Raw genomic sequence first — 20,569 nt, forward strand, 5'->3', positions numbered from 1 at the left:
AACTGGTGAAACGTGTCGAGGTTTTCAGACTACAAGGGTTACTGTAAAGTATTAGTTGTGTATATGTCTAGTACAGAATCCACCCCATGATGATACAATGGGCTGGCAAAACAAATATGTTACTAAATTCAACTAATTATGTATGAAATTGTGTATAAATAAATCCTGTCTGTTTTATTCCTTTTTCATATAAATCCATTTAGAGTTTTTCAGAAAGGCCACTACATAATTGTTTTTGAAGAATATAGGGACATAGGGAGATACTACTCTCCTCACTTTTGACATCATTAACCTTGTAAGCTTTGTCTACTGGAATCTCTGAAGATCTTCTGTATCGTTAAGCTGGTTTTGTAAAATCCATTTGGTTGTAGGACCCCTGGGCTAGGTTTTGGGCTAGAAGGGAGCTCTTGGGTTTCATCCAGGAATGTCCATGCCAAAAGGTGGCCTTCAAGAAGAAGGTGCAATGTTACCACTCCATCCACCATTCCTCTGTTTAGCAACCTGCGGGATCACTAGCCCTTCACTTCAGCCCTAAAGTTTCTACCTTTCTCAGCATCCCCTGCACAAACACTGAGGCTGTTCACAGCTAAGGGGGATGTGCTGCAACCAATAAGCAGATTGTTTCTAAATTCAATCCTGTCCTCCAAGTATCTGCTAGCCCTATTTAAACCTCCCTCGTCTTTGTTATCACCGCCTGCTATGATCTCAGCCTGATCTTACCTTGTCTGCCGCCTGCCCTGACCTAAGTCTGTTTAACTATCTCTTCTTGACTTGCCGTGTTTCTGCCTGATATTCCTACAATGAAACCATCTGATCCCTGTCACTCCTACGGTGGATCTATGCTGCTATGTCCTAGAGTTCCAGTGCATACTGTGAAATGGACTCTCCCATCCTCTGCTTCCTGCCAACAAAGCTCTGAGGTCCAGGAGGGTTTCTGCCCTAACTGTCAAAGTATTCCTCAGAATGAGGGTGCAGGATTAACTTTTTTTTTCACTTCCCAGAAAAGAAAAAAAAGTAATAACACAAGAAAATGCTAAAATGTTTTCTCAGTTTTATTAAATATATATTCAAAACCAGGTACATTTCATGTAAACAGGCATGGATATTTAGAACATTTCAGAAGACTGCAAACATTTACCTTACCACTTATATGTACTTAACCTATGACAACATCCCTATTTCTGTTCCCCAGACCGATTTCTTGAAGTTGAGCAAAGATACTTTGTACCTTGTAGTGACNGCAAAGGATAACAAGTTGTTTCATTTGGTAGTTTAAACTTGCCAGCCAGCCTTGCACTAGACCCGTGCCTTTCTGTAGCCATCTAGAGCAGGGGGTGTCAAACTCTGGCCCGCGGACCAAATCTGACCCAACACGTCCTTTTTTTGGCCCCCAAAAGAATTCCTAATATAAACTGCCGCTACTGCAATCCATAGTAATGGCGGGGCAGCTGCAAGTCATATTAAGCTGCTGTTCTATAGACGCACATTCAATGCCGCTACTACAATTCCCGGCATCACTCGCGCCTCTAGACCAGCGGCCTCCCTACTATGCTTGGCCCCGTGTTTTATAGATCCAAGTGATGCCAGGAATTGTAGTGGCGGCATCACTCGTGTCTATTGAACAGCAGCCTATGGGTGGACCCTGCAGAGTTTATACTCACAGGTAAACTCAATAATCAGGAATTATCAGGATTAATATCAGGAATTATCATAGAGCTATTGCTATAATAATTGTTTTACTGTGCCAGAGAATGCAATGTGAAACCAAATGAATGCAGCAATTCATTTGGTTTCACATTGCATTCTCTAGCAAAGTAAAACAATAATCACAATGGGAAGAAACAAGAACACATGAGAAGAGCATGCAGTAATATGCAGTGGAATTTAGATCAATCCTCTGCATAATACTGCATGCTCTTCTCATGTGTTCTTGTTTCTTCTTATTGAGATTGTTTTTTCAATAAATTTTAAGTTTGGCACTCGACTTGGTCCAAGTTTTTAATTTCGGCCCGCTGTGTATTTGAGTTTGACACCCCTGAGCTGGAGCATAAGGCCGTGGAGGGTAGTAAGGTATAATGCCCAAGACAAATCAAATAATTTACCTTTGCAATGGGCTATTTTTGTTTTTTTGAAGTTTATTTATATAAAGTACAAACATGTAAAATTCAGGGGTCAGGGCAAACCTTTTGGATTATATTTATAAGCAATTCACAAAGTGATTTGCCTATTTAAAATGCTGGTTTTATCCTTCTGTGTGACCTGAGATAGATGAACATACCTAAATATCAGCAAGAAATGGGTAATTGTACTGTACTCTGTAGGAATTTCAATTTATCCTGTGCTATATGAAAATAAACACAGCACCGCTTAGTGGAAAAAAAAGGAATAAACCAATGGATCTGTATTTATGTCCATGTCTATGTTTTACCTTTGAAGTAGAGTAATGAACAATGCACCAGGTCCAGGATTAAAAACATTTGCTAACAAATAGCTAATGACTTTTGGGAATGCCATTCCAGGTTTGCCCAGCTTCACTGATGAAATTGTATTTTCTCAGCCTCTGAGAACTTACTAATACATTGGGGCCATTACCTTATCTCAGCTGACAGAGAAGAGTTAAACAAACACTTTTGGTATACAAATTGCTTTGCATTTTTTAAAGTTTGTCTTTATTTAATGACACCTTAAAAAGAATGCACATACATTTTGAAAAGGAAAATAGAGACAAGATTGTCAAAGGGAGTGCTGTGATTTCTGTGCGAGGCAAGATGTACCTGGAGATGTTACACTTGTACATTATTTAAAACACATGAAACATATGTAATGCTACTTCCACAAAATATTTACATTCCTGGCCATACACATACTTTTTTCCTGAATTCCTTCTACAAGATTATTCCTGTGTCCAGAAGTATGCATGTGAAGGAGTTTAGGAATATTTATTAAACTGATTAAGGATAAGGATGACAGCAATTGTAGAAAAAAACGGGAAACTGACTAGCCCTCTTCTGGGAGCGACAATGCTGTTCCCTCCATTGGTGGTGGGAACACAGGTAAAACGATGTTCAACTGTCATATAATCCAGAACAAAGGAAAAGCTTTGAACATCACACATGGTTTTAACACCACAGCCCTGAACTGAAGATGATGATCCTGGGATCGATCCTGCAGGAAGAAAAATTACATAATTGTCTTTTAACTTCTTACTTTCATTAAAGAAATGTCAACCTAAAATGAGTGACATGGGGTGACCCAGAATTATAATTAAGAGCCAGGTCTTCTCATCCAACACAGACACTCCGGAATCTTGTGGAAAACAATCCCTTTTAGAGTGGCGGTTGCAAGACCCCAAAGGAGAGTCAACTTTATAAATATAGTTATATTTGGGAATGGGATACCCAACAAGATCCTACGGATGTGATGGTCAAGTGTCCACAAACTTACAGAATAGAATGGGCCTACATATAGTTAAGCCAGCAAAGATAATGAAGCTAAATATAATCTGTTTATGTTTTTCATTCTCTGGTTACTCTGCCCCCACACTCCCGTCAACTTGCTTATTATAATTTTCTATTCAATTTTCATTACATAATTCTTTGTTAGCCCCAGTGACACCATCATGGAAGTGGTTGAAAAGCGCCGTGCTCTGTATGACATGCTGTGACATCACAGTAAACAATTTCATGATGCTGCATTTATTGGCTTGGGAGTGGCAGTGGGGGCAAAACTACTATCCAGCTTTTGGCATTTGGTCAAATGACTATGTAGTACTTTCAGCTTGGAACTTGATACTAAAAGTTATTTCTACCAGATAATACAACTGTGGGTGCGAATGGAGATCAGGTCGCTATATAAAACTTAGACCAAAGGGCAAAGGCTCCCCAACTAAATCCTCTATTTGTCTTGCATAAGCTTGAAGTGGACCCTAGTAGGAGCTGACACAGGGATTTTTCTATCCACCACGGCACAACAGTTAACAAAGTCATCATGTGGGAGGATAGAAAAATGAGCCATGTCCTTGGTTAGTATTCTCAAGGATTGTTAAATAATGGGCAGCACAGTGGCTCAGTGGGTTGGCAGAGGGTCCTAGGTTCAAATCCCAGCCAGGACACTATCTGCATGGAGTGTGCAGGTTCTCCCCGTGTCTGCGTGGGTTTCCTCCAGGTACATCGGCTTCCTCCCACATCCCAAAAACATGCAGTTAGGTTAATTGGCTTCCCCCTAAATTGACTTTGGACTACATTAATGACATATGACTATAGTAGGGACTTTAGATTGTGAGCTCCTTTGAGGGACAGTAAGTGACACGGCTATGGACTTTGTACAGTGCTGCGTAATATGATGGCGCTATATAAATACTGTGTAATAATAACACACTAAACATATATTATAACAATATCTTTGCATCATGCAAATGGAATATATAAAGCTGTGTATGAAATTACCTGAACTGATTGTCGTCGCATATGTCACACACTGGGTCTCATCTCCTGTGCAGGTCATGACATTGGAAGACTGACAAGAGCTTGAGGTTGAAGAGTAACACGTTTCACATTTCACTTTGTTTGATACTGTGCTTGTAGCTGTTGCTGTTAAAATAATATAACAACATACATATATAAATACATGAAGTGAAGTTTATGGAGATCTGAAAGATGAATCTAGTGTAGGGTGTACCAATTCACCTACTTTAATATTTAAGGTGCTGCATACCCCTATGGACGTGCAATAGCAAATGAATAAAGAATAGGAGAAAGTAGGGTATTATAAATGCAGAAGTCTATTAGGAAAAGTTGACAAAACTTATACAGTGTTACATCAAACATTTAGTACATATACTATACAGCTGTATGCTAACCACCAGCACCACCACCAGGCGCCTTGGTTCATAGGAAATTGCAGATACCAGCTTGTTTCATTACCAGCCACCAGCCAATCATTGTGCCCTGTCAATCATTTGTGGCTGTGATTCTTCTTTAACCCACTCTTAACTCATATTTCGATGTCTAAAAGTCCCCTGAAGAACCAACATGGGCGAAATGCGTCAGAACACGTCATCCATTTTTCAACCCCCCTGTTTGCTCATCTCCGCTAAAATAGGAGTCATTCTCTAGCTCTCCACATCCCCCCTGGCATATTGCTCAGGAGATTGTAGGGACATAAAGTATATGTACTAAATGTGTGATGTTAGAATGTATATATTTGTCTACTTTTTAATACACTACTGCATTTAAAATACCCTACTTTCTCCTTTTCTTTATTCAAGTTTTTGGAGATGCATCTTTGTAGCTCTGGGGTCACAAAACACCTCCCCCTTTCCCGTTCTCCATACCATAAGGTTTCTGTAGTTGACAGAGAGAGATAGAAACAATTCTCAGTGCAGAAAGTAATAGGTTATAAGATTTATGTCAGGTTTAACAGGTATTTGAACTAAACTAAACACTAGAGGGCAGCAGAGTAGCTGAACTGTTATCTTGTCTATAGGATAACTATGTTCATGATTCCTTGCACTGAGTATCATTGTTGAGGTCGGTTACTCAGGTGTCTAGAGTGAAAATGGGGATGACTTTTAATTAAGACATTCAGAACAGAGCATGAATTGTAAATAAAAAACAATGTCCTATGATTCTCTGCACTGTGTATCACTGATGGCAGTAGGTGCATACATTACAATGGGGGTGGCTACAAATGAAGAAATTCTGAACATGAATTGTAGCCAGTAGCATTAAGAATATGTAGTTCTCTGATAAGTATAGAAAGTATATTCAGAGACCTTGATCGTTCATTTTCAGAACTGGAAGATTGTATCAATAGAACATAAAACTAATACATTTTTATTTTTTCCTTTAACTGTGTCCTATTCTTGGAACTAAATAAAAGCCATGATATCACCCAACTTTATCTATAACATAATACAATACAATGCATTGCTGTGCTACAGAACTGTGCAGCAGGATCAAAACAGCACCTGGGATTCAGGTGGTTTATAACAAAGCAATATCCAAGGCAAAACATATTCTGTTATGCAAATGTTGGTTTGGCCAATGGATGGTACAGTATGACTAATCAGAAGGAAAGGAAGAGTCACTTACTGTCTGTTATTGATGGGTTACAGCTGCCTCCATCACAGCAACTTATACCAACCAAGATCCTGGTGCCAGACACAGTCATAGTACCAGCGACATTACACTTGCTTACAGGAGCCCAAGATCGGACGACCTCATATGTTTTTACTCCATCTAAAAAATGGAATAAGAATAAATAAGAATAAAAAGTGATCTGAAAAAGTGACATAAATAATACAGATATTGTTCTGGATCATCATGGGTCAGCATTTACTGCCAGCTCGGATGTGGCACAATCATGTAGTTTCTGATAAATTTTGTGGATAGAATTTTGAAAATTCTATAAGACTTTCTTCTTTCCTGGACTTCGTTTGTTGCCTGTCGTCCTTTAGTCCAAGGGGAATCCTCCTGCCACTAGACAGCCACTTTTGTACTAACAGGCAATCAGCCCCTTTTTCAGACTGGCAGCCCATTCAAGTGAATAGGTCACTTTAATGCAATACATATTATTGCATCAGACGACTAAATGTAAATGGTGCTAATAGAAAATAATAGTCTAATAGAAAATAAGCCCCCAATAAAGTGCTTAATATTTTTTATTTTTTTTAGGTTGTGATACATTTGAATTTAGGAAAAAATAGGGGGCAAACCTTTGTTTTACTTACTTGTGGTGGTTATCCTGTAAGCAGATGCACACATGTAATTTGAAGGCATTGTCCTTGATGGGCCAGTACATGTTAAGGAATTAGATGATGAGCAGACGATACATGAGGTGTCTGCAAAACAAAATAGGTACATAGTAGGTCAGGTTGAAAAAAGACATAAGACCGTCAAGTTCAGCCACTAGGGAAATAAACATATCCCAGATATATGGACATAGGAGAAAATAATAATTTTATATTTAAACATGTGCCGCTGTAAGTATTCCAAATACCTGATGGGTTTAATATCAATTTCCCCTGCTTTATGCAGTGAAGACTACCGCCAGCTGGTACATTCTTTAGTGTTGTATGGGAGAAACCACTGCAAGTATTCACAAACCCGGAAGTGTTATAGAGGACCTAATCTCAAAGTTTTTACTTTGCATATAAGGGAAAAAAAACCCTTTATAAAGTAAAAATATTATAAGTATAATCATTAAAATATTATAGACACCTCCCCTTTCTGTCTTGATCGCTGCAATAATCAAGACTGAATGGGAGCGCAGAGCCCCCCAGGACATCTACGTCACGCATCCCGAGAGGCTCCTGGCTGCACATTCTGTGCATGGCCGAGGTCTGGACATTTTCCTACAGTGAGGGGAAAGAAATGCTAAACTTTTTTCCCCCTTTACAGCAGGCTATGTCATCCGATTCCACACCTACGCAGTGCAAAATCGGGTGACGTAGCCAGAAGAAGGAAGAAGAAGTGGTGCTCATCGCTTCTCCCACACCGGGACAAAAGAGAAATCCCGGACGGGGCAGGATCCGATCGAGGAAAGCTCCAGCATGATCGGGGATCTGCGGAATTATAGATAGGTGTGACTTTTTTATTTTTCAATTTAGTTTCCCTTTAAATACCTGCAGTGGCCAGAGAGCAACATGGCGACTCCTCAAAAGTGTTTGGAGAAGTAAATTTTACACCACTTTTTTCCGATCGATTAAAGCTCCAGCATGATTGAGGGATCAGCGGAGTTATATGTAAGTGTGATTTTTTCAGTTTAGTCAGAGTTGTCAGAGAGCAGTATCACAACTCAAGTGTTTGACGAAGTAAATTTCACACCACTTTTTTTCCAGCTATGACTTTTTGCTGTAGTGACTAGATATGCTGGAGGCTCACACCACATTCAACATCTGTTTTAGTACATCCTATGGTGATAGTAAATTCAGTTCTAAATATATAGGGGTAGAAGGTTCAGTAATGGTCTGCTGATACTGTCAGTCCCTTGGAATGCTAAAACAGGAAAAGAGCCCCGCACTTGCTAAAAAGTGTGTAAAAACTTTGTTTGCCACCCAAGTGTTACAGAAAACAACATCCAATGTTTCATGCGCTACAGCCCACCTTAATCTGGGGCGAAATTGGACTGAATACGAACATTAGTCCTTTTATTTGCAATATTGTGTTGATTCAATATATATTATTGAACGCCATTTCTTGCAACTACTGCTGCTTATCCTACTGTGGAAGACTGTTGAGTCCCAGGAATGAACAGTCCCATAGTCAGCCTATAATGTCGACAGTGGCTGCTACCAAGATGCTGGAGTATGGGCTGAATGAGCCAATTGGTTCACTGGACTCAAGTACAACTGAATGTGATTTACCATTTCTAGATATAGCATGTCCTGGATTAATGAGAACCTTGAGAGAAATTAATTCCTTCTTACCTGAGAAAGCGTCGTTGGTTCCAGAGAAACAGTAGAATCCCATAAAAATATTTTGACTACCATATGAGTAGGAATAGTCCCCTACATTACAGAGATCTGGGGAAGCACAGCCCAGTGCACTTTCACTAGAAGCTGAAAAAAACATGAGACATGTAAGAGCAATTTAATGCAATTTGTAAAGTTACTGTAAAGGAAACAGGAAACACTTCAACTGTTCAAAAGTAAAAATACACGTTATATACTATTATATACTACTCTGCAAAGACAGCACTTAAATGTGGGGCTGAAACCAATGAGCAATTTTCAGGCAAATGCAGAGATAAAGATCCTCATAGATTAAGAGGTACAGTATATATAGGAAGGCAGACAACCTCAGCTAAACTTCAAGAATAAATAAGCTTTTTTTGTTTCCCCGTATTTTAGCATCAGCTTCTCCAGTCATTACCCATCATTGTTGATGCTTGACACGGATAAGTAATATTTGCTTTCATAGTTGCTTGGGTTATCAGGTCAGCAACTGAAAGATTGATTTACATTCAAGTGTATCTAAATAACTAAAAGGTACTTAAATATTAATTACCATTATAATCTATGAGGCTGCACCAGGGCAAAATGACTCATGTCAAATATTTTTTCATTAAAGTATATACCATATATATGCAATTATTTTGTTTGAGATACCTGCAGTCATTGCAGATTCATATATGCAAGTTTGCTCACTGCCGGTACATTGTATATTCATCTGTGGTGTACACGTGTACTGATTTTGAGATCTGCATGTTGGACAAACCAGTCCATTGGTCTGGGAACTGTCAGCTGGCCCTGTTAAAAGATTTAGTTAAAAAAAAAAAACATATCACAAAAGTATAATATTAATAATGTATGATATAAAAGTATTTATCACAGACACCTTTTAAGTCTCTAATTTAGCAGAATATTATTTTTAGCTATATGTAAGATCAACAATTAAGGTAGGGCATTTCAGAAAGTGACATTCAGTTGGTTAGGATGAAAATAACTTAGGTTTAATGGATGAAGGTTAGGAAAGCAAATTTTGACATTTTCCTGAACCTGGGTGAAGGTGCCTTGGTAGCTGGAAACATGACATGGTGTTATATTTTAAAGAACAAAGGAACCACTAATGCTAATTCTAACCATTTGATGTATCAGTGTCAAAGCTAAATGGGTGTCATTAAATGTGTCAAAGGAGATTTGATTGTCCAAGGAAACCACCCTGCCTATATAATCCAATCACTATGGTGCCATGAAAGTGTGAGAATATGTTAGGCATTTGGTTTCTTGTTAACATCTAGATGGAGAAAAGTATGTTAATGTGGTGATTTGGTAAAGGTTAGCAGGATATTTATGTGGCTATAAATGCTGGGGAACATTGCTGACACCCAATGGAACTGAGTAAGCCACTTGGATAAATTCCTTTAACAATAGAAAACAGGTCTATTGTCTATACCTACTGGTAGCTAACCCAACTAAAGATTTTATTGACATAAAGGGTCAGATTTAGTTCACCAAGACTGGAGAAGATAGACTATCATTGCAGAAAATGGTGATCCAGCAAATCTAGAACGAATTTCTTAAAAATCTTTTGCTATTATTGGCAAATGTTTTTAATCTGGACCAGATCCATTACAGGTTTGCCGGATCACCCATGTTCTCTCGTGATAGTGTATCTTCTCCAGTTTTGGGGAGCTTTATTAAAACAGGTCCAATATCAGGCATTCTCTTTCTAATCCTTGTGTCATCTTTGTCACCAAATATTTACCAATGAGGAGTAATAAATCTTTCTACTGTCTACCAAATTGCTTCAAACAGGCATTAAACGAGCTTAGTGAGATAAGCTATTTGGCCAAATGTCTGTCACACCTGTACTGAACTTTTGGATATTCTATTCCAAAACCCCCAAGTGGGCATTAATGTGGAATTACCACTTCAATTCTTCCCTCTCTGCCCAAACCTTGAAGCTGAACTCGCACCCATACTACTTGGAAAGCTTTTTATAAGATATATAGCTGGGGGACTTTGAACCCATTCAGCCCAAAGGGGATTTGTGAAGACAAATGCTAAAATTTGTGGAAACGGAAGACTTGGCATTCAAATAATTCCAATAGGTATTGAGTACAGTTGAGGGACTCTTTGGAACCCACTCAAGTACCTGAACACAAAAATCAATAAAGATGTCCTTATGGAGCTAGCTGTGTGCACAGTGCCTTCCCCCAAAACATGGTCAAAGTCTTTGTATCTTATATCATTGACAGCACCTTTCATCAGAAAAACCTAAACTTAGTTTAAGGAGAATCCATATAAAATAGGGATTGATTTGATACATTGCTATACTGCCCTGATTGGTGCACATATGAAGGTTGGGATGGTCTTGCTGAAAGAATGTCAATGATTCAACAATTTGGACGTACCTTTTGGCTCATCTTAACCCAGCCCTAATACCTAGTGAAACTATTACATTGTGCAGTTGTACGTCTATACTTTATTACTTAATTTATTGTTTTACTAGTTTAGTCCGTCAAGAAAACCGAAATGCTGAACTGAGTCATCAGCCAAAACAAAGAAGAATGAAATAAAAAGTAGATTTCTGAGTCACAAAAGCTTAAAATGGAGTTGGATGCAAAAACCTAACCCTCTCTGATTTATCTAGTGAATTCATGAGAATAAGAATGTGACCTTGAAGTAGATATAATACCTGGTCACCTATATCTCATATATTTAAAATGTTGTTGCAAGTTGTTTTTGTTGTTGTTGCTACGGATTCACACTTGTTTTGAAGAAAAAGTGTTCTGTTCAACTATTGTTTTTGCAAAATGAATCTTGATTGGGATTGTCTGATTTATTAAAATCGGCAGGTGTACACCATGTGCTCTAATGAGGAGAGCTGCCGTGTCTACATCCCATTATTTATTCTTAGGGAGTCTCCCCTCCAAAACTGAAAATTGTTTACAGGGGATGCCTACTTTTTTACTTCTACCACAGTGAAAATTTCTGAGGAAAGTCAATCACACAAGGAAAAATGTACATGTTTGAGGGTTTTCCATATACAAACTGTATACAAGACAGTTGCCATATTCGGTTTAATATTTTTGTATAGATGCTATATATATATATATATATATATATATATATATAACAACAGGTTCTTTTAAAATTCAGGGTTGGAAGGATTGTACAAACTTAGATTTGAGACAAAAAAAAAGTTCTTGTTGCAGAATTCCCCTTCACTTCATGTCCAGTAAAATAGTCTGCAGGACAGGAAGCAAGTGTAAATCTTACAATGTCCTGAATAGTATGACAGGGCTCCAATCATTCCTCAATCTATTACTAAAAAATAAAAAGATGTGGGACCACTAAAAAATATTATTATTAAATAAATAAACTTACATTGGGGTAGAAGTGGAGTGCAGTTATCAGTGTTGCAGCATGAAATCCCCATCTTCATTTTGCCTCCGAAGTAGGTGATGGAGCCAACTTTATTACACTTGTTTGTCGGTACACATGATCTTATATAGTTTTTATAGCTGGTAACATCTACATAGATAAAATATACAGCAGATTCATACAGATTTATTAACATGTTATGTTATTTTCACCATCATCATTATCAGTTTTAGGGTTTGTGTCAAAGGACGTTTAAACCAGATACTGCGTTTCTCCAAAAAACTGAAGTTGTGTTTGATCTGCTTTGCAGTTCAAGTGAATCTTCACTGGCCATGCTGCACCCAAAGAATCACAGCTCAGGTGACATACAAGACTACCACATTCAATGCACAATTGAAGTCAACTGGATATTTCTGAACAAGTCTTAAGGTGTATTCCAAACACTTATCATATGCAAAAAAACAGTACCCATTGACATGACCCCTAAAACTGTCCACAGAGCCTCCCGGGATACCTACTCTATGCATCCCAGGAGGCTCTTGGCAGCAGAAGGGGCATTTGTTTTATTGCTGATTTCACACATGTGCAGTGAGATCATCTCTCTTTTCTTTCCCCTTTACAGTGGGCTATGACGCTCAATATTGCAACTGTGCAATGCGAGATCGGGTGGTGTAGCAAGAAGACCAGAGAAGAAGACAAAAGATGCCAGGATGAGGACATTTCTCTGAATACTTAAAACTACTTAAGCAAGAAAACTTTTACAGCACTCTGACTGATTCTAAATTTAAACCCAGACAGACAATGGATCGCTGGTGGGTTCTACCATCTTGGATGTGATTTCAGCAGCCCCAGTAGACTCAGAGCTGTTGTTCAAGTTTTGTTACATGAAATGTTGTATGAACAGGCGATGGGGATAGGAGGCTCAGAAGCTGGCTCGGCAAAGAGAGTAATACAACACTCCTAGGGCACCCTGTTGTCAGGCAGTTTAATGTTCCAACATCCAGCAAAATGAAATATGATTTTGGTGTAAACACCAAACAACAAACATGGCTGAGAGCTAGAGCCACCACAAAACTTGTATGGTTGAGAATGAAGAGCCATTATAAGCCAAGCATGTCTGTTTACCTAGCGCCACCACAAGGCAAGCATGGCTAAAGACCTAGAACTACCACACTACAATCAGAATGGCACGGTGGCTCAGAGGTTAGCATTCTGGCCTTTGCAGCGCTAGCTTCTGGGTTTGTTTCCAGGACATTTGCATGGAGTTTGCAGGTTCTCACTGTGTTCCTTTAGGCTATTCCAGTTTCCCCCCATATTCCAAACACATGCAGTTAGGTTAATTGGCTTTCCCCCCAAAATTGACCTTAAACTGTAATAAAGACATATGACTATGGTAGGGACAATAAATTCTGAGCTCCTTTGGGGGACATCTAATGATATGACTTTGGACTTTGTACAAAGTCATATCCGCTGTGTAATATGTCAGCTCTAAATTAATGCTGTATAATAATAATAGAGAATAAGAGAATTAAAGAATAGTGTGGCTAAGAATGGAAAGCTATCATATGACTTAAAACCTAGAGACGCCAAGAGACTAGGTTGGCTTAAGACATAAAGTCACCAGAAAACAAGCTTGGCTGAGGACCAAGAACCACCACAAGACCAGCATGGCCGAGATAATATAGCTTTCAAGGATCAAGTAAACCAGTAGAGAAATCAAACCCTCACTTGCTGTTCTCAGAATGCAACAATTTACTTATTAAAGTGTTCTGCTTACATTATTATTTTGATATATATATAGAAATAGAAATATTTTGCAAATCATACCTTCAGTGACTTCTTGATAGGCCAAGCCGCAGCTGTAACCCGATAGACAGGTCACGTAAGATCCCACACAAGAAGTTGTTCCCACACATGTGAGACATGAAAGACAATGACCTGAAATATGCATTATAACAAGAGAGAGATTATTATTTGACAGAACCTTGTAAATGGACCCATCTTCCATGAATAATAAATTGCTAATTAACATATAGTGAAAAACGTTTCCTATATTTACTGTATGTTACTTTACTGTTTATTATCAACATGCAGATTGTAATCTAAAAGATTGCAAATATTAATATATTTTTTTTGTGGTATTTCCTCAGAGTGGAGGAACCCTGGGTGCTTTGGCTGGGGCAGAAGCTGATCAAGTACTGTCCGTGCCTTATTGGGTTAGCCAGAGTGCAATGTTGGCATTAGGGGTCTAATAGAACAGGGAGAATCTGCTCAATGCTATATATATATACATATGGGGCTTGTCATACTCCGTATGATATAATTTAAATCAGTTAAATCAAAATAAGTAAAAAAAAATCATTCAAATGAATAAATAAATAAAAATGCCCCCTTTCCCTGACCACCACCATCATTATGCCTATAAAAAAAGAATGTGTCTACTGGGTGTGCATGCATACCAAAAATAATGATGAAGCCACACATACAAAACCAATAATTTTAGGGCCACCATATGTGGTTCACTTTAAACTGGTAATAAAAGATTTTAAAGTGGCACCTATGGGCAATTTATGGTGTCACACATTCCCATCATTTCCCATCATTTCTTAGAGTCATGCAATTTTGAAGCCTGATACATGTTTGAAGCGTGTTTGCTCTCAATTTCCTCAACCCAATCTAATCTAAATGTTTTCAAAAACAAAAAAGGTATTATGCTGTGTTTGTGTGCACCAAAATTAACTTTTATGTAAAAATACAGATGTGACAGTCAGTAGAGAAAATATTGCATGACAAAAAAATTACATCATTTATCTTACAGAACATCTGCTTGTAGCAATTTATAATCTTTGATTTGGGAGGTTTTAATTATCATCTAACTTAAAATGTTTGAAAAACAAAAAATTAAAAAAGCTGAGGCTGCGAAAGAATTTACATGTCTAAAATTTCATAAATTTAGTAAAAGCTAAATTGAATTTTTTTTGAAAAATAAAAAAATTTAAATGAATAAATGTAATTTAAAAGTAATTAAAGTCTTTTTAGATTATCCAAGTAATAAAGTGTTACTGCAAGGACTTACATGGTCCTATGAAGGCACAAAGAAAGAAGAGGAAACTGAGCTGGCTGTTCATCCTCCAAGCAAGGTGTGTTGTACAGGTGTCACTTCTGTCACTAACTATTGTTGGGGTGGCTGCTGAGCCTAATTTATAGGAAATGGCATGGGAGTGGATACAATGAATGGTAGGAGGTCACTAAATGGACACTAGATGCAAAATGCATGTACCATATTTTCAGGGGTATAAGACGACTGGGCGTATAAGACAACCCCCAGCTTTTCCAGTTAAAATATAGAGTTTGTTGCACTTCAAAAAACAGTAACAAAGAAAATTTTTACTTTAAATAATAGAATTGTCTACCCTTCAATGTAAAGTAGTCACACAGCGCCACCTAGTGGTTGATTTGTAAATCACAATATACTTAAACTCGCATATAAATCTAAACCGCATGGCTCACAGTGTTCCCCGAAGCTCTCTGCCGGCTGACTCTTGCTAACCCGAGCTTGGATCTTCTCCCCGTTCAGGGGATTGATAAGTACCCGGCGTATAAGACGACCCCCGACTTTGGCACAGATTTTTCGGGATTAAAAAGTCGTTTTATATGCCGGAAAATACGGTAAATCTTTCCATCACCATGTTTAAAAATGCAAATTTAGCAAAAATGTATACAACAAATGTGAATATATCAATAGCCAAAAGTCAAGAGGTGTGACTTTAACTTAATAGGAGTATGAGTATCTTCCAATTATAATATTAAATCTGACCTCCAGCCTTTCCTTTATTTAACAGGCTGATAACATGTCCCAAAACACTTCTAAAAAGTTGGCAGGTAACTTTAAATGCATTTCCTGACTTTATTACTTGGTTGGTTTGCTGTTCGGGGTTAAAGAACTAGAAGGCAAAGGTAATTGTATTTAGGATTGTATTTACCATACCCTTGTCTTCTACATCAATGACCTGTGACATCTCTGGCTTTCCAGGATGATTGCTATAGAAGCAGAGAAAGCAAAATCTCGCGAGAAGACGCTGAATTCCAACCCCTGAGCATCTTCCCGTTATTCCAGAGGAATCTTGGAAGGCCTTTCCTAGGCACCAAGTTTGGAAGATAGGGGTAAGGTACAGTTTTCCTTTTTTTCTTTTTTAGGAATGTTTTTGGAGGAGGCCTAAAAGATGTGAAAAAACCTTCCACTTTCATGGTCAGCCTTAGTGATGAGCGATTCGAAGCTGACAAAGTGGAATTCGAGTTTCGAAAGTTAGAAAAAATTTGATTTTCTCTGAACATGAATTTCCTTGCGATTTGTGGTAACGAATCACAATTTTTCCTGAAGTGGAGGCTGCGTGTCTGAGGACTTTAGAGATTCCACTACAATGTTTGGGCACTACAGGGGATGAATAGGAACTTGTCTCCATTCATCACCTGTATTGCCCTGTATTCTTAGATAGTGAAACTCTATCTAAGAAAACATAGTGCAGCGCTGCAACAGCAATTGCTCTTGCCATGCTGTGATTTTACTATGATAGAGTTTCTCTATTTAAGAATACAGGGTGCTACAGGTGATGAATGCATGACGTCATATTGTGAAACTGAATTGGAATTGTCCCCATTCATCCCCTTTAGTACCCTGTATTCTTAGATATAGAAACTCTTTCTAAGAATACATAGTAGAAGTACTGCACGGCAACCGCCAAATAGCCGAAATAACCTAAAATAGCCATTTTTAATGTGATTCGCCGCAAATAAATTCGTATCAAAGTGAATCTTTTCTGAAAATTTGGCGAGCCGGCCGAATCAAATTTTCGAGAAATTTGCTCTTTTCCAGTCAGCCTGCTTTAAGGACACATCAATAGCAATATCCTTGGAGTGCCCTAACACTTCAATAACTATGCCGCATTGAGTACTAGGTGTTGCAGCCCCTAAGCCCCTGCTGCAGCCTTGAAACGTGGACAAGTCCTTGCAGTGTTTATGTGCTGCATTGAGCATTGCTGGAAGCAAAAAGTAAATGCGCAGCTGTAAAAAATACCTGAAACATTATGATAATAGATATGATGGGAAATTTTGCAAACCTGCAGGTGACATTCCTACTAAATACTTTAACACTAGTAAACACATCATATAACAATTTGTCCTCAGGAGACATACAGAGTGAATGAAAACAAAAAACAGAAGAATTTCAAGACACTTTTTTGCATTGGAACCTACAGTAAGTGACAGTGTGACCCCAACTAAGTGGGAATAAAGAATAGTTTTATTCCATGGTCCAGAAATATGATTTATTTCATAAGCATATATAAAGCCTACAATGAGGTCAGTTAGAATTAACTAGTGAGTATTTTTGTTTTATTGGAGACAATAAAACCAATATCAAATCAATAACCTAAAAAATACACTTCCCGTAAGATTTGATAAGCATTTTTTTATATCAAAGTTATTGCACTGTAAAAGACTCTATTGTATAGTCTTCTTCCATCTTGGTTATGGTGTCATCAGCCCCAGCAAACAAGTGTCAATCGAGTCACATTCTATTTTATACTCCTTCATGTCATGAAAGTAAAACAGGGGTCTAGTACCAGAAAGCCAGAAATAGATACCGGGGACATGGGGGTCACTGAAGACACAAGGGAACACAGGAGACATAGGAAAAGCACAGAAAAACCCTGGGGGCCTTGGAGAAGTAAGACAGGAACTGCACAAGGGGGGAGCAGATAGGGGAACAGCAGACATTCACCAAAACATTCCCTGGTAGGGAATAAATCGCTGCTATTGAAAACAGTGCTTTGGTGCATGTCAGACTCCCTGCTTTATAAACAGACCAGTAAAAGTAAATTTCACTTATGTTTAGTGATTTTTTTTTTATTATTTTATAGAGGTTTCCCTTTCCTTTGTTAGGTTTATGGGGCAGTAAGTGAAGCTGATTCTCTCATAGGCAAGACTAAACAACTAATATTGGTTCATACGCTCCCCACTCCTGAGGTCTAGACTGTAGTTACATGCAAGAAGCAAGACATAGACTTCACAGAAGGGATCAGCAAAGAATGTTCCTGTAAGCTATCTAAAAAAAAAAATGGGAAAAACCCATCTATGTCACCTTGTCAAATGTAAGTTTAGAGTTACTAGGTGCAATGTCATATCACTGTTTGAACTAGAAAAACAACCATTTCCTGTCAATGGAAACAACTAGTCAATGCCAGTAAAAACTGCAGAAACCAGCTCCAAAAAATGTAATGGTAAATGTTTTTTTCCTGTGCATTCTATGTAAGGAATGATTGGGTAGCTCTGCCTATAGAACCCCAAAGGACAGAATTTAATTAAATAGCACTTGACCCTTTTCCCCAACATTCCTTTTCTGTACCCCCTCAAGCTGTGGTAAAGCCATGATGGGCTGCCAGTATGTCCCATCCCTGTGTTTGGATATCTAAAGTAGCCTAGAGAAACCAGTGCATTCCATGCCAAGCTCTCCTTCTCTTTCTGGCATTTGGGTTGGAGTCACATATGTGGGTGCATGCACAGCAGGTTTGCTGTTGTAATGCAGTGTGTTTCTAAATAAAATGGAGGGCCTTAGCTCTTATAGCTTTCCTATGGTGAGTGTCTGGTTTTGAGACCAGTTGAGAATCACCTTATGGTCAGTAATCTGGTCATTAAAGCAGTAAAGAAAGCCTTGCAGTGGAAGGATCCAGTTAAGTCTCTGGAAAGTAAGTAGATTTTTTAGGAACCTAAAGAAGGTATCAGACACCTCTCCTTTTACTGAGGTCATCCTTGGAGAGGAAGCCTTCTCTTCTGTCCAAATTTTGTGATTTTCCCCCCTCAGGTGGATGCGGCAGTGGTGCTATTTTCCAAGCACATGACGCTCCATCTGGAAGATGCAATGACTTTCAAAAACATGTTTGAGTGACAAATTGATACAGACCTCACAAAAGTGTATTTGTTTTCTGGTCTGGGTGACAATGTGGAGTCACTAGTGTCAGAAGATACAAAAAGGCTCTATCAATGTCATTTGCACTTCTGCTTGAACCATGCTGTAGTTGGTGATGGCCACTGTGAGGCCTTGCGTGTTAGATCCTACTTTAAAGCAAGGTTGGCTTAAAATTCTTTTTCAAGGGCAGTTCCTTTTTGGGGACAAGCTAGAAAAAGCTGTTAGTAAAGCCACAGGGGAAACATCAACTGCATAAACTCGCAAACCACCAAACGTTTCAGGTGAGGGCAACCCCAGTAGAGGTGCTGAGGGAGGAAAGATACTACAGACCAAGGATATTCTATTAATGCCAGTGGAGGTCTGTGTAGCTACCCCTTCATAAATCTGCAAAGAAATCAACCGGACCTAGCACATCAAAGTTCTTTTTGATGGGATGCCCACTCAGTTCCACAAGGGGAGGGCAAGGCTGACACAATTTCAGCAGGTCTGGGTGCAGTTTGTTATAAAACCTTGGAGTTTACACCCTTCTTCGCCGGTCCCTAGAGAAGACCAGAGTTTTGCTCGAAAACATCTTCTCTGTTCTTCAGCAAAGAGCCGTTACAGAAGTATTAGACTATCACCATCCTAGTTCTGAAATGAACAGGGATCTGGTGCTTTGTAATAGATTTAAAGGATCTCAACTTGTACATACGCAAGGATTAGGTTGGAGTCCTTACAGACAATGGCTCTCAAGTCTCAGGGAAGATTGACTACTTTTTATAGACCTAAAGAATACCTACCTACATCTTCCAATGACACAGAAGTACCATTAATACCTTTTTCAGTGGCAGATCCTCATTTTCAATTTATTGCCCTCTCTTTTAGGCCTCTCTACTTGTCCAAGAACCCGCTCTCCGTGGTGGCTGTCCTTCGCTCTGAAGGGATAAAGATTCATCACTATTTGGTTGTCTTGCTTTTGTTAGCCCATTCAAGGGAGTAGTTGATCATGGCCAGAGAGTTTAAAATCCACACTGACATATTTTTGGTGGATCGTTAACTACGACATAAGTCAGTTGTCATTGACGCAAACATTTTATTTGGTGGCAATGTTCGTCACTTTGGAGAGAATTTCCGCAAGAGAATTTGCCAAACCAAAAGAAGGATTTGTAGTGCCCTGGTTGCCTCCAGTCTGAAAGCATCCCAGGTTCTGTATAGAGAGGGGTCTATGATCCCCACATTTCCTATAGTGGTCTTGGCCTGATGGCATAGTATCTGCGTCCTGTTGGCGATGGCCGGCATCTGTGTTTCCTGGCCTCGCATCGCAGCGTGTGAATGTTGGAGACGCAAGGCTAGGAGATGCAGATGCCAGGCAGGCATGCAACATATGTGAGGGCAGCGTGTGTCCGTTGGGGGCGGGAACAGCAGGAAATGTAAAGTTAGAATCAAATGTACCGATTTGAAATTAACCCTAGCGGTAATCCTGAGTGTGAATTGGGGGTCCCTTTAAGCTAAGAAAAACCCCACCTTCCTCCATTGTCGCCCCCTATCCTTTTTGGTGTCCTTTGGACACGTCTTCTCCCTCGGATCTCCAGGCGCGAAGTGAAGAGTCGAGATCTAAGGGGTTTCCTGTGACATCAGAGCCTCGCCGGTTTGTGGGGGCGGACTAGCTGGAAATTCAAATAATATAGTATTGGATTCAATACAAAATAGCTGTATTGAGTCCAATATATACTAATCATATTCATATAATATTCATATAATATAACATTCATATTCATATTCACTTATATAATATA

General features: G+C 38.8%; 1 protein-coding gene across 1 annotated transcript; it reads right to left on the reverse strand.

Annotated features, from left to right (window-relative positions):
- Positions 1–2,929: 2,929 nt before the first annotated feature.
- On the reverse strand, positions 2,930–14,989 carry LOC140341206 (uncharacterized). Its single transcript, XM_072426769.1, has 9 exons — positions 14,907–14,989; positions 13,658–13,768; positions 11,834–11,980; positions 9,110–9,250; positions 8,429–8,560; positions 6,731–6,841; positions 6,093–6,239; positions 4,446–4,589; positions 2,930–3,165 (listed from the first exon to the last, which is right to left on the reverse strand). Exons 1-9 carry the CDS (start codon positions 14,956–14,958, stop codon positions 2,930–2,932), a joined length of 1,221 nt encoding a protein of 406 aa, XP_072282870.1. The 5' UTR covers positions 14,959–14,989.
- Positions 14,990–20,569: the final 5,580 nt, after the last annotated feature.

Source organism: Pyxicephalus adspersus, chromosome 11 (genome assembly GCF_032062135.1).
Source record: "Pyxicephalus adspersus chromosome 11, UCB_Pads_2.0, whole genome shotgun sequence".
Classification (NCBI taxonomy): domain Eukaryota; kingdom Metazoa; phylum Chordata; class Amphibia; order Anura; family Pyxicephalidae; genus Pyxicephalus; species Pyxicephalus adspersus.

Excerpts from the sequence above, each read along its gene's own strand:
- LOC140341206 (XM_072426769.1), bottom strand. The coding sequence starts at position 14,958 with ATGAACAGCCAGCTCAGTTTCCTCTTCTTTCTTTGTGCCTTCATAGGA. Across the intron at positions 13,769-14,906 it reads TTGTGCCTTCATAGGACCAT|GTCATTGTCTTTCATGTCTC; the intron begins GTAAGTCCTTGC and ends TGCATATTTCAG. Across the intron at positions 11,981-13,657 it reads CTATCAAGAAGTCACTGAAG|ATGTTACCAGCTATAAAAAC; the intron begins GTATGATTTGCA and ends TTATCTATGTAG.